The 11,814-nt window shown below is 58.4% G+C and overlaps 1 protein-coding gene across 4 annotated transcripts in view; it reads right to left on the reverse strand.

The window, feature by feature from the left end:
* MLLT1 (MLLT1 super elongation complex subunit) overlaps positions 1 to 11,525 on the reverse strand; it is a 67,793-nt gene extending 56,268 nt beyond the window's left edge. The window contains exons 1-2 of one of the 4 annotated variants that reach the window (XM_042977934.1): positions 11,489 to 11,525; positions 1,738 to 1,918 (exon numbers count right to left, since the gene is read on the reverse strand). In XM_042977934.1, coding sequence (XP_042833868.1) covers positions 1,738 to 1,918; positions 11,489 to 11,500 — 193 coding nt within the window. In that variant the 5' untranslated portion in view covers positions 11,501 to 11,525. Of the gene's footprint in view, positions 1 to 1,737; positions 1,919 to 5,353; positions 6,498 to 7,865; positions 8,022 to 11,488 lie in introns of those variants that run through there. The other 3 variants (XM_042977936.1, XM_042977935.1, XM_042977933.1) reach the window with 3 other exon arrangements.
* Between the last annotated feature and the right edge of the window lie 289 nt (positions 11,526 to 11,814).

An 11,814-nucleotide genomic window follows, 5' to 3' on the forward strand; every position in this document is an offset into this window, starting at 1 on the left:
CCCCACGTCGCCGGGCTGTCGTGGCCCATGGCGCAGAGCAAGGGCATGATAAACACAGACTGCCGTTAACATTACTCCTGGTGGCTGCTTGCTTACTGGCCCGGTGGGGACAGAGATGAAACACGCAGCTTACAGGTGGATGCACGGCACCCTGGGGCCACCCCAGAGAGAAAGGGAGAAGAGAGGGGAGGGCAATGGTGAAGGAGAACTGGAGAGGAGGCAGCCCAAGGAAGCACGGAGGGCCCAGGCCAGAAGGCTGGCAGCCACAGACGGCACTCTGCTGCCAGCACAGGCACAACCTGAGCGAATGGGCGTACCGGCCGCCGGTAACACGCTGCGGCACTGACCCAGCCCGTGGGCCTGTGTGCAGACCCTGCTTTAAAGCACAGGCTGTGTAGCCGGCCCGCTTGCACCTGCCCCCCATCTGTAAGGGGGTTGTGGGGAGACTGAACAGAGACCCCGCACAGGAAAAGAGCTTAGCAGAAAGTGCCCAGGAAGCGCCATGGTTTATTACTACTGAAGATGCTTTATAGACAGCTGCTGCTGTAGGAACCAGATCCACTCTCCTCCAGGATGCTCAGAAAGAAGGAAAAGGAGACAAGGTGAGGACCCAGGGAAGCAGAAATGAGGGAAGGGAATAAATGAGAGCCAACAGAAGAAACCAGAAGAAATAAAAACTGGCTACCACACCACTAGGACTCTCCAGCTGCCTTCCCTTGTGAACCAGAACTTTCTACACGTGTAACATACATCACTTCCCCAATAGACCACAAGTCACTTGCCGGCACAGGTCCAGGACCCCAGGGGATCCTACAACGTGCTCCTGCTTCAGCCTGAGGCCATCCATGCCTGCTTATGGCTTGGCCCCATGGCCCCTGGCACTTGGGACGGAGGGCTCAGCAGGGGCTCTCACCACGCTGAACTATTCTTCCAGCAAGAGGTCCTTCTCTCCTCTGTCAACACATCCATTCAAGAAACCATGTACTGGACCCCTGTGATGTACCACACCTCACCCAGGGGGCTCCATAGTGAGAGCAGACACGGCCCCGGCCCCCACAGAGCTGACAAGACAGCCAACAACTTCATTCCCCAGGAGTGTTCTCTGAGCCCCATAAGCTGAGTTCCCGTTTCTCTGCCTCATCAGACTACAGGGCCACAGACAATCAAGATCTGTGCAGAATGCATGAATGAGGCACTTACTTCTGCCCAAGAAACGGCAGTCTGAGTGTGAAGGGGTGAAGCAGAGAAGGAAGACACATAAGACAGCAGTAAAATGAGATCTTTGCCCCAAATATCATGAAATCCTTAAAATGGCATCTCTCATCAACTGTAGGCCCAATAAGCAATTTCCTGATTACTCACCAGGTGGGTGTAAGTCGCCCTTCCCACCCACTGGCCTTCGGCTACGTTCTCTGGATGCTTCTCAGAGACCGAGTCTAAATAATGACACAAGACACAGTCACCACCTCCTTTGGCTTTTCCCTACAATGAATTCATCAGCTGAAGGAAAGGCAGGCAGGAGGGAGGAGGGCCATTCTAAGGTCGGAGAAGGGCCACATCTTGGCTGGGCACCTTCTCTCCAACACGGCGAGGGGGGCAAGCCAGAAGCTCCCAGAGTGTGGGCCCTGTTGCTCCTGGGGAGAGGATGGAGACAAGCCCTCCAAGGAGCGATGACACACGGGCGGTGGCCCAGCCCTGAGCCCCGCAGGGCTGCCCAGCCGGGCTGGAGGCACTCACCGCGCTTGGGCTTGGGGAAGCTGTCATGCAGCCGGAAGACCACTTTCTCCACGAAGTGCTGGATTTCACATTGCTCGGGGCCACGGACAAACACCATCCAATCGTGGGTGAACCCCTCCGTTGTGGGCTTCTTGCGCAGTTGGGCACGGTGTCCCAGCTCTAACTTGACCTGGACAGTGCACTGGAGGGAGAAAGAGGCGGGCACGGGTCAGTGATGAGCCCAGGGCAGGGGACGGCAAGATTCCCACCCCATCACCTACAGAGCGTGGCCAGCACCGGCCACGGGAGCCGCAAAGACCCCTGGGCACTGCCACGGGCTTCCCAACCCACAACGAGAGTGCAAAGAGCCTCCTGGGGCTTACAGTGAACCAGGCACTGTGCGAGCGGCCCTGCGGGCCCTCTTTCTCCAGCCCGCCCCCTGGAGGCCCTGTGCTTCCTCCTTCTAACCCTCACCCCCCACCCCAGCAGGACAACCTCCCCACTGTTCCTCCAAGTCTTGCTCATTCCTGTCTCAGGGCCTTGGCACCTGCGGTTCCCTCTGCCTTGGACGCTCTTTCCCTAGGCCATGGCTGGCTCCCTCTTGTCACTGAGGTCTCGGCTTGAATGTTACCTTCTCTGGGAAGACCCCCCCCCCACCCCGGGCCACCCAGTCTGAAAGCACCCACCACCACCCCCATCACCCTGTGTCACATTGTACATTCTCAGCATCTGTCACTATTGGAGCTCATCTTGCTAACAAGCTGCTGGCTCTGCTCGAACACCTGCTGACTCTTGGGGCTGCCTCCTTGTCCAGAGCTGGAATCCTCACCAAGAGCTCCCTGAATACAACCCTCAGTGTGACCCAGAGTGCAATTACCTCATGAGGAAAACAGATGAGGAAAACAAGGTTCTGAGATGGAGCTGCTAAGCTGCACACAGTCAGCTGGCAGGGAGCGGGGCCCAGACTCAAGCACAGGGGTGCGTCCCCCAAGGGCCCACTCCCTTAGCCCCTGCCGTCTTGCCTCCCTGCTCAAGTCACCCAAGCTCCTTGATTAAAGCGTTTTCACTCTCCTCCGCCCCACAGGATGCCTCTGGGGAACAGAGACCCTCGGGGTCACCTGAGTCCACAAAAGCATCGGCTGTCAGTGTTAAAAGCAGAATGGTGGTTCACAGCTGGAATGGAGGGGGCCAGGAGGAAGCCCCCGGGGATCTGGGGACCTCGGCAGTCAGGCTCTCTGCGTGTGTGCGACACTGTGCCTGAAATGTAAGGTAGCTCCTGCCGGTTCCACTCCACCGAACACAAAACCACAAAACTTTTGAAGCACTCACACCCCTCGGTGGGCCAAGAGCACTGATGGGGAACCCACTGTAAACACGCACTCTGGTGTGTGAGATCCTCCCCAGTCTGCAGGGAGATACAGCCTGACGCCTAGTATCAGATGCAAGAATGTTACAAAGAAACCAGAGGCCAAGAGGACACTTGTTCCTAAGTGCTAAGGACAGCCAGGAGAAAGTTGTCCGGTGGCGGGTAGCGGGCAACCACGCTTCCCCAGCCGAGCCACCTCCCACCCGCCCCCTGTGCCCTCTCCCCAGGGAACCACCCTCCTCCCCGACTGGAGACCTCCTGCTCTGGACTCTGGACCCCCTTTCTCCCCAGCTGACCTCATGTGACCTCCTGCCTCTTCTCTGGGATCCCTCCACCCGGGCAGATCCCGCTGCCAATGCCAGCGGCCCCCTCCCTCCGCGCCCTCTCAGTGGCTGCCAGGCCAGGAAAGCAGGACAGACACAAACTGTCGCTTTGCCGGTTCAGCTTTCAATGGCTCGCCACTCCCTCGAATAAGGTCCAAAGGCCTCAGCACACCTCCCGTCTCCCACTGGTGTGTTTCCTCAGGCCCAAGACGCCCGTTATTTTTCCCCTTTTAAGCTGTTTAAAAATTATGATTTATTTGGGGAAGAGCGCAAGCGGGGGAGGGGCAGAGGGGGGGGGGGACAGAGGATCTGCAGCAGACTCTGCTCTGACAGCAGAGAGCCCGATGCGAGGCTCAAACCCACAAACCGGGGATCGTGACCTGAGCCGAAGTCGGACACTCAACCGAGCTACCCAGGTGACCCCCCGCTTTTTAAAGCTTTTTCAGGTCTGAGTACGTCTTGCCATCTACACGGAAGTTTTACGGGTCGAGGTGTGTGCGTGCACACACAAACACAGGAACTGGCCCTAAGCTGGCGGCGTGCCTTAGAGGGTCCACGGCAGTCTGTGCGCCAATTCCGCCGCGCCCACCTCACCCCATGCCGGCTCCCTGGCTGCTCACTGCTGCCTCCGCAGAGACCCCATCTAGCCCGCCCTTTCACATCCACCTCGGGAGCACGCGGGGCATCGATGACACCAGAGCATTTACACTAAAGAGCCTTCCTAGATCAGCAAATTCTAAGTGGTGCTCTCCCAAGGGGAGGAACCAGTAAGGACACTGGGAAGGACAGGGCAGGCCCAGTGAGGGAGGGGCTGGCGGGAGGCCCCGGGCGCGGAGTGAGCCAGCTGTCGACCACAGAGCAGGGGTACCCCCCGCACAGGCTGCCGGTCACTGCAGGGCTCCACAGGGAAAAGCGCAGGGACTTGCAGGGTCTGGGGCCACAGGAGGGAGGAGTGAGGGTCGGGGTGGAGCATTTAGATTCCACGCAGCAGGAATGGCAGCCAACCGTATGCAGATGATGGATGCGAGGAAACGGTATCTGAGTCAAAGTTCCCCGGCAATTGTGTACAGTCTGCGCTGAAGGCAGAAAAGGACAGACAGACAGACAAACAACAAGCCTGCTAGGAAGCAACCAGAGGGAGTGGCTGGAAAAGGGGATTTAGTCGAGTCTGAAAGGGGAGAACTGGTAGGACTTAAGGCTGGACGGAGGGATGCCTGGCTGGCTCAGTGAGAAGAGCATGCAACTCTTTTTTTTTTTTTTTTCCATATTTATTTATTTTGAGAGAGTGAATGTGCACGCATGGGGGAAAGGCAGAGAGAGGGAGAGAATCTCAAGGAGGCTCCACACTGTCAGCACAGAGCCGGACACAGGGCTCGATCTCACCAACCATGAGATCACGACCTGAGCCAAAATCAAGAGTCGGACGCTCAACTGACTGAGCCACCCAGGCGCCCCAGAAGAGCATGCAACTCTTGATCTCAGGGTCATGAGTTCAAGCCCCACGCTGGGTACAGAGATTACTCAAATAATAAATAAACAAACGAACTTAAAATTAAAAGCAAAAGAGTGGATGGAGGGGACACGAGGCAGCTCAACCCCAAGACCCAGGGCACTGGGGTCCTGCCAGGCAGTGGAGGGGGTGGTGGGGGAGGGGGACAGGCGACAGGGGATATTCAAGGGGAAACACACCAAAAGCTAGATGCGAGAGACTAAACGTCTAGATAAACAAGCAATGCTCAAATCAACCAGCCTCCCTCTGCAGAGCACTGCACATGGGCCACGTTCAACGAACCCAAGCAGTGTTTCCGTTACCCCGATGGGCTGTAATCCCCAGATGCCCTTACACGCATGACAGAAACTCTGCCCCTCTCGCCGGTGTGTCCTCACAGAGAAATCGGGAGACATTCTCTGGACTGCGGGGAGGGTTACAGGTGAACTGAACACATACCATCTTAACAATACACTGGCAAACGACTTTGGCTTTTGGTTCTTCGGAGTTAACTCCTACGCAAGGCGATGTCGCCTCAGATTCTGCAATCCACCAATCGGGCCGCTCCAACTTTGGCTGCCTTCTCAGCATTTCTGATGAGCTGGGGCTCCTACCCGGGGCACACAAGGGGCAGGGCAGCTATTGAGAAAGAATGGAAGGCCACAGTCCCGTCGGAGGGGGAACAAAGTGCCAAAAGAACGCTCCAGAGGCCAAAGTAAACAGGAAGGTTCCGAAGCGGCACTGGATGATCTCTGTCGCTGGCAGACCATGCCCAAAGCTCTGCCCGGGCAGCATCTAGGCCCCGGGGGCTGGCACCAACTCAGCCTGGACACCCCCCAGCCTTGAGGTGCCAACGACAGCACATGCTGGTGCACTGAGGGGAGGAACGCTCCCCCGAATAAAGACAGGGGAATAACACAACCTCTGGGCCACTATCTTAGAGAAGAAATCCGATTCAGTAAGACATTCGTGCTACTCGCACTGGAGGCAAGCAAGACACTGAGCCCGGCCAACTGCTCTGACTTGTCAAGTCATGATAATTTATTAACACAACTAAGCCAATTCCGCCTTCAAGGTTCTGTCCCCCTCCTGCCTTACTCCACCTGGACTCCTGCCCCATGCATGAGAACCAGAGAACTGAAACACAGTTAGCTCTTTCTCCACGAAGGGTGCCTGGCTAAAGAGGTTAACTACCGGTTAGGTTAAGCTCTCAACGGTCTTGGAAGGAATGAATCTCATGTGTCCTGCCTGTTCTTGGAGGTGCTCTGTGCGACCTGGCCCCTGGGGACCAGGGGACCCGGCCTCAGTTCCTGCCATGTCCCAGCACCCGGGAACTGTTTTGCCACCCACTCCCCTGACAAAAGCTGGGAACAAAGGGGGGAACGTTCCAGGCCTGTCCTGGAAAGAGTTGACCATTTTACTTCTGGGAGATCATCTGGAAGGCCTGTAGATGGAGACAGAGCAGCTCAAGGGCTCTGAAGGCCGTATGGGGACAGCTAGGCTTGGGCTAAGGGCCTCGGCAGGGCACTGTCCTCCCTCCAGATCAACTGGAACCCAAGGGCCATAATGCTAAGTCCTGCAAACCAGGCGAACAGATCCTGGAGGGCGGCTTCCCAGGCACGTCACTGAAGAGTATAGGTCCCTCCAAGCGTGGACTCAAATGGCCAATGCCTGGCAAAGAGGGCTAACCGGCCCAGTTCCAACAGCTCCCCTGCTTCCAAGGCCTTTCCTCATCAGATTCTTCCCACATCCCACTAACCCTGCCTTCAGCCTCGGCCCCAGAAGGCAGGTCTTTAAAGAGTTTATCTGGAAGACTGCCCCTGATTTCCTGGTGGGAATTCTCTTCAACAGATGATGCCCTTTCCTCAGGGAATTCGTACTTTACCAAGTGGTATAATTATGCCTGGAGTTTGGCTACTGCATGCAATTCCCTCAGATACAACAGTCCCCTCCCCTCCCCTCCCAGGAGAAGGAACACCGAAGAGCCTTCTCCCCTCATCAGCCTAGACTGACCGTGCCAAGTCCGGCTGGATCCGGCAGGGCTGCCAGCAACCCGGTCCACACCACAGAAATGGGAAAAGGTGCTGGCCCTCATAGAGTGACAGCAACACAGACCAAATAAGATACTCTTGGCAGAACTTTCTCCCCCAGACCCAGCTGGGGGCTCTCAGGAGCAGCCACTGGATCAGAAGGTGAGAAAAATGGGGACATGACGGTTATCCCTCGGGGACAATCCTCTCAAGCAGAAGACTGCCCACACAGAGGCGGGACAGAGCCGAGGGCAGGGGACCTCCCCTAACACCTGCATCAGGCCTTGGTCTTCGAACTGGGGATGCACAGGGGGCTGGTGGCCAACAACGGCACTCATCGGGCCTCGTCCCTTTGGCCCAGGGCACAAAGTTAATGACGAAGGGACAAGAAGGAAGGAGCTCAGTGAATGTCTCTTTGAAAACTAAGGATAAGTGTGTAGACAGTGAAGATACTCGAGGACACCCCCAATCCCTGGTTTTCAGGTGCCAGGAAGAATGCCCTTACCAGCCTGCCAGGGAGGCCTGGGACAGGGTTTATATTACATCCATTTGAGATGCCCGCAGACACGTAGATGGAGAACCGGCTGTCACCAAAGTTCTGTGGGAAGCAGTGCTGGGAGATTTCTTAACGAGCACAACCCCAATAAAGGCATCCGTCACCAGGTCAGACGGGCCTCGTTACAAAAGGACTGATCCCTAGTTGCTTTTTCAACCGACGGCTGGCAAAGCTAACTGCGAGACTTTGTGTTAGAAACTATGATGGATGCAAAGGCGAACAGAACTCTGGTCCCCACCTCAAGTACTGTGCAGGGTATTAACTTTAGGACAAACCACTTGGCACGTCAACTTTCCCGGTGACAGTTTCAGAGCAGGGTGGCGGAGAATAGTGCTCTGCACAAGTCTGAGCGTTTCTCGGCAAGGTTTGGGAAAAGGACAGTTACCTAGGAATCCCATCTGGCCCTGACACCTCCCGGGGCCGTCCTGAGGCTCCATCATGTCCATGTCTGTAAAATGGGCCATCGCGGTCAAAAACCAACCTCCTCTTCTGGAACAATGGAGGATGGTCAACAGCAGGCGGATCCCAAATTCAAACTTGGGAGAAGCAGCAAATATCAACTCAACTGGGTGATTCAACGGGTCGGCGGCCCTCCTCGGGTAACAGGCCCAATGCTTCTGTGAAGGGAGGACTCCCTGGTCCTTGAGAGAACCCAGACTTCTAGATCCCCCTAGACAACCCCTGTGACCAGAGACCCTCCCCCATCGCCCTTTCTCCATCCTTTTACCGTCTGCTCAGCCTTCACCCACACCCACTCCTTCCCCTCCATCCTCGGAGATAAATCACAAGCCTCCCCCCATGCACCACTCTTCCCCCCTAAAGAAACGCAACCCCCACACACAATGGACCTGTAAGTATGGACTAGGGTGGCTGGCAGAATCAAATAGGTGGGTAACAGTCAGGGCAAAGGAAACCAGAAGGACTTTTCCTGGCCACGGGGAAAGGATTTCAATGCTGAGAAGTTGGGAGCGCAGAGCAAAGCGCAGGATCCCCCTTCTCAGCTGGAAAGTTCTAGAGAACACAACAGGAAGGTAAGGAGAATCAAAGCCTCCCGAAGCAAGCAGGCCCTTGGGGGAAAGTCCTGTTGTTCCCCATCGGACTGAGGCATTTACAGGTTTGGGGCAACTCAGGGGAGAGAGGGAAAGCTGAGATTCTGCTGGGTTCAAAGCATTTGCCCCGCACCCAAGTCCTAGGATGCTCACAGCCAACTCACCCACTTGGGTAGAGGACACCATTCTCTCCTGTCTTCCCAGAGACTGCTCTCTCTGTAAAGAAGGGACAGAGCTCCTGGGCCTCTCCCAAACTTGCAGAAACACAGCCAGGGATAAAGAATCAGACTACGGAATGCCACACACTTTCCCGTGGGATCGGGTTCACTTGCAAATACTTCTGCAAGGAGTTAGGCTAGCACCTATGGTGCTATGGAACTTTCTGCCATGAGGGAAATGTCTCTCGGAGCCGTGCCTTAAGGTGGCCAGCGGCTCGCTCGTGACAGTGAGTGGGCCCTTAAGACGTGGCTGGTGCCACGCAGAAATCGACTTTTTCCACTTTGGTTCGTTGCCACGTAAAAAGCCACAAGTCCTAGTGGCTACACACCGGGCGTGGGGCTCTCACCGACCAGCCCCGCAGAGCTCACCAGTCCACCGAAGCAAGACCGTTCTCTCGCTCTGTCACAGGCCAAGAATGCCGCCCACCCTCACCCTTCCACTTACATAAATGACAACCACCCAGACCGCCAGGGCCCAGCAAGTCACAGGGGAATAAACACACTTGGGCCTAAGACACCTCCCTGGGGGACTGACTGGCTGGTGGGGTGACAGGCAGGAGCCACATCCTATGCCTGAGCGGGACCCAACACGACTCTCCCACGGCTGGGTTCCATTCCAAGCGGACCCTGAAGGTATATTCTGTTTTGTTTTTGTAACTCAGTACAGACTGGAGGTACTAGGCTCTGTCCCTGCAGAAGGGAACTCACGCCCGCTGCCACGATCCACCTCTCCAGCCCACCTCTCAAGAGAAAGGTAGCAACGCCAAAGACGAAAGAGAGATCGTGGTGAGAAGGTCCCACGAGCACAAGCCTCAGCGATCCTGTACCCCACAGTCGACCGGGATGGGCAAGGGGCGGTCTCCTGCCTGCACACCTCCCAGCCACACAGCGCCTTACCAGACAGCACCGCCTCGGTGGCGCCAGCCGCCAGGGACGCCCCAACCTGCCCCGACTGACTGCAGAGATCTCAGCTGCCACCCTCGTCGCCCCACACTGCCGCCTCTCCTGGCCCCGTGCCCCTGGAAGCCACGGGCACTGGGGAAGGATGAAGAAATAAACGACCCCAGGTCGGGGGCCGCAACAGTCCCGAAGAGGGTTAGGGGCTTGGGTACTGAAGAGGAGACAGTGCAGAGCTGGTGAAGGGGGCCCCAGGGGCCTGAACGGCCTGGGGTTTATTTCAACTGACACAATTGTCTCCGGGTTTCCAGACAGAAGGGCAAGGGGGGCCATGGGGAAAGCGTATGGAATCTGGGGAGCCACCCTGGGTTTGAAGCAAGGCTCCCAGTGAAGGCTCCAAGATGCTGGGGAGGGAAGGGACATGGGGCATGCTGAGGGGAGGGGAATGAAAGCCAACACATCAGGCTGGGGGATGCTGGAGGGAAGTGGGAAACCCTGAATTCAAGGAGAGAGGTACAGGGGGGCCGGGGAAACCGCAGGTCTGTGAAGGGAAGCCAGCTGAGCTCGGAATGGGCAGACTGAGACCTGGACTGGGGGAAAATGCGGGCAAGTGTAAATCAGGGTTGCAGGGGCAAAGAGGACCCAAGCTGAGGGGAGCGAGGCATTTGGTGTCTAGAGGGCTTGGGGGGCTCCAGGTCGGAGCAGAAAATGCCCCCGGGCCTGGTCTGAAGGCTGAAAGAGAGCCCCTCAGACACTAGGGGCCGAGGGACTGAGCAGGGCCTGAAACCAGAGGGAGCGGAGAAAGCAAGCCCAAATCCAAAGTGGGGGTGATGGGGTGGGCTCAACGCAGGTCTGGGTCCTTGTGTGAAAAACCCAGATCCTAGCCAGAGGTCGAGGGGACACGGTCACTCAGGCTAAGGCAGTGGCAGGAGCAAGGGGGAGCAAAGGCTCGGCCCCGGAAGAAAACGAGGGATAAAAAGGCTTAGGGTGGGCCTAGGTTAGAGGAAGCAGGGGGCTGCACCAAGGTTCTGGGGGTTCTGCGGGGCTGGGAGGAGGGGGATTTCAAACCCCAGCAAGGGTCTAAGGAAGCAGCAGCATTAGGCTGCGGGCTCAAGGAGTTTGAAGGGACTCAGGGCCAAGAGTCCAGAGAGAAAAGGAGACAGGCCCTGGATCCAAAGAAGGGTGGTTACAGGGCCAGATCTGACAAATCTGAAGGGTCCCGGGGACAGCTGTGGGGCTCTCTGGACTGGGCCGGTGTCCCCAGGGGTGCCTGTGGGACTCTGGCGGGGGTTGGGGTCCCCACGGGGTTCTGGGCCGCGCTGGGGTCCCAAAAGGCATCCCAGGGGTTTCTGGGCCACCAGTGGGGGCTCTAGGCTGGTTCAGGGGCCCGAGGAGCGTCCCAAAGGGTGCTGGGCTGGACTGGACTCCCAGGGGGAGTCCTAGGAGAGTCTGAGCCGCCTGTGGAGACCCTGGCCTGGGTCGGGGTCCCGAAGAGCGTCCCAGAGCGTTCTGGGCTTGCCTGGGATCACAAGGGGGCATCCCGGGGGGGCCTGGGCTGCACTGGGGATCCGAGGGGCGTCTCAGGGGGCTCTGGGCTGGGCCAGGCCGGGGTCCTCATAGAAGTCCGAGGCGCCCTGGCCGGGCCGGGGTCGGGATGGGGGAGGGGCGCCCCCGCCCCACATAAAGGCCGGGGGAGCGGCGGGCGAGCACAAAGCGGGGCGGGCGGGAGCCGAGTGTGGGCGGGGAGGCCGGGACCAAGGAGGGCCGGGCGGGCGGGTCGTGGGAGGGAGGGAGGGGACCGGGCGGGCGGCGGGCTGCGCTGGGGCGGCGCGGCCGCTCCTCACCTGATTGTCCATGGCTGGCGCCCCGCCCCGCCCCCGGGCCCCGCGTCGCTCGCCGCCGCCGCCGCTCAGCGCCGCCCCGCCGCCCTCATTGTCTGTCAGGCACCGCCGCCGCCGCCGCTCCCGGCTGCCCGCCCGCCCGCCAGCCCCGCGGAACCGGAAACCACCGCCAGTTCGGGTCGCGCACCGACCGCGGGCCCCCGCCGCCGACTCTGGCCCGCCGCCCCGACTGGCAGCCTCCCGGGCCAATCGGCAGCGCGGACGGCCGCTCGTGGGGCGGGACTTCCTTCCTGGCGGGGGCCTGCCGGGCTGCGGTCGGAGGGACGAAG

The sequence above is a fragment of the Panthera tigris genome, chromosome A2 (genome assembly GCF_018350195.1).
Source record: "Panthera tigris isolate Pti1 chromosome A2, P.tigris_Pti1_mat1.1, whole genome shotgun sequence".
Classification (NCBI taxonomy): Eukaryota; Metazoa; Chordata; class Mammalia; order Carnivora; family Felidae; genus Panthera; species Panthera tigris.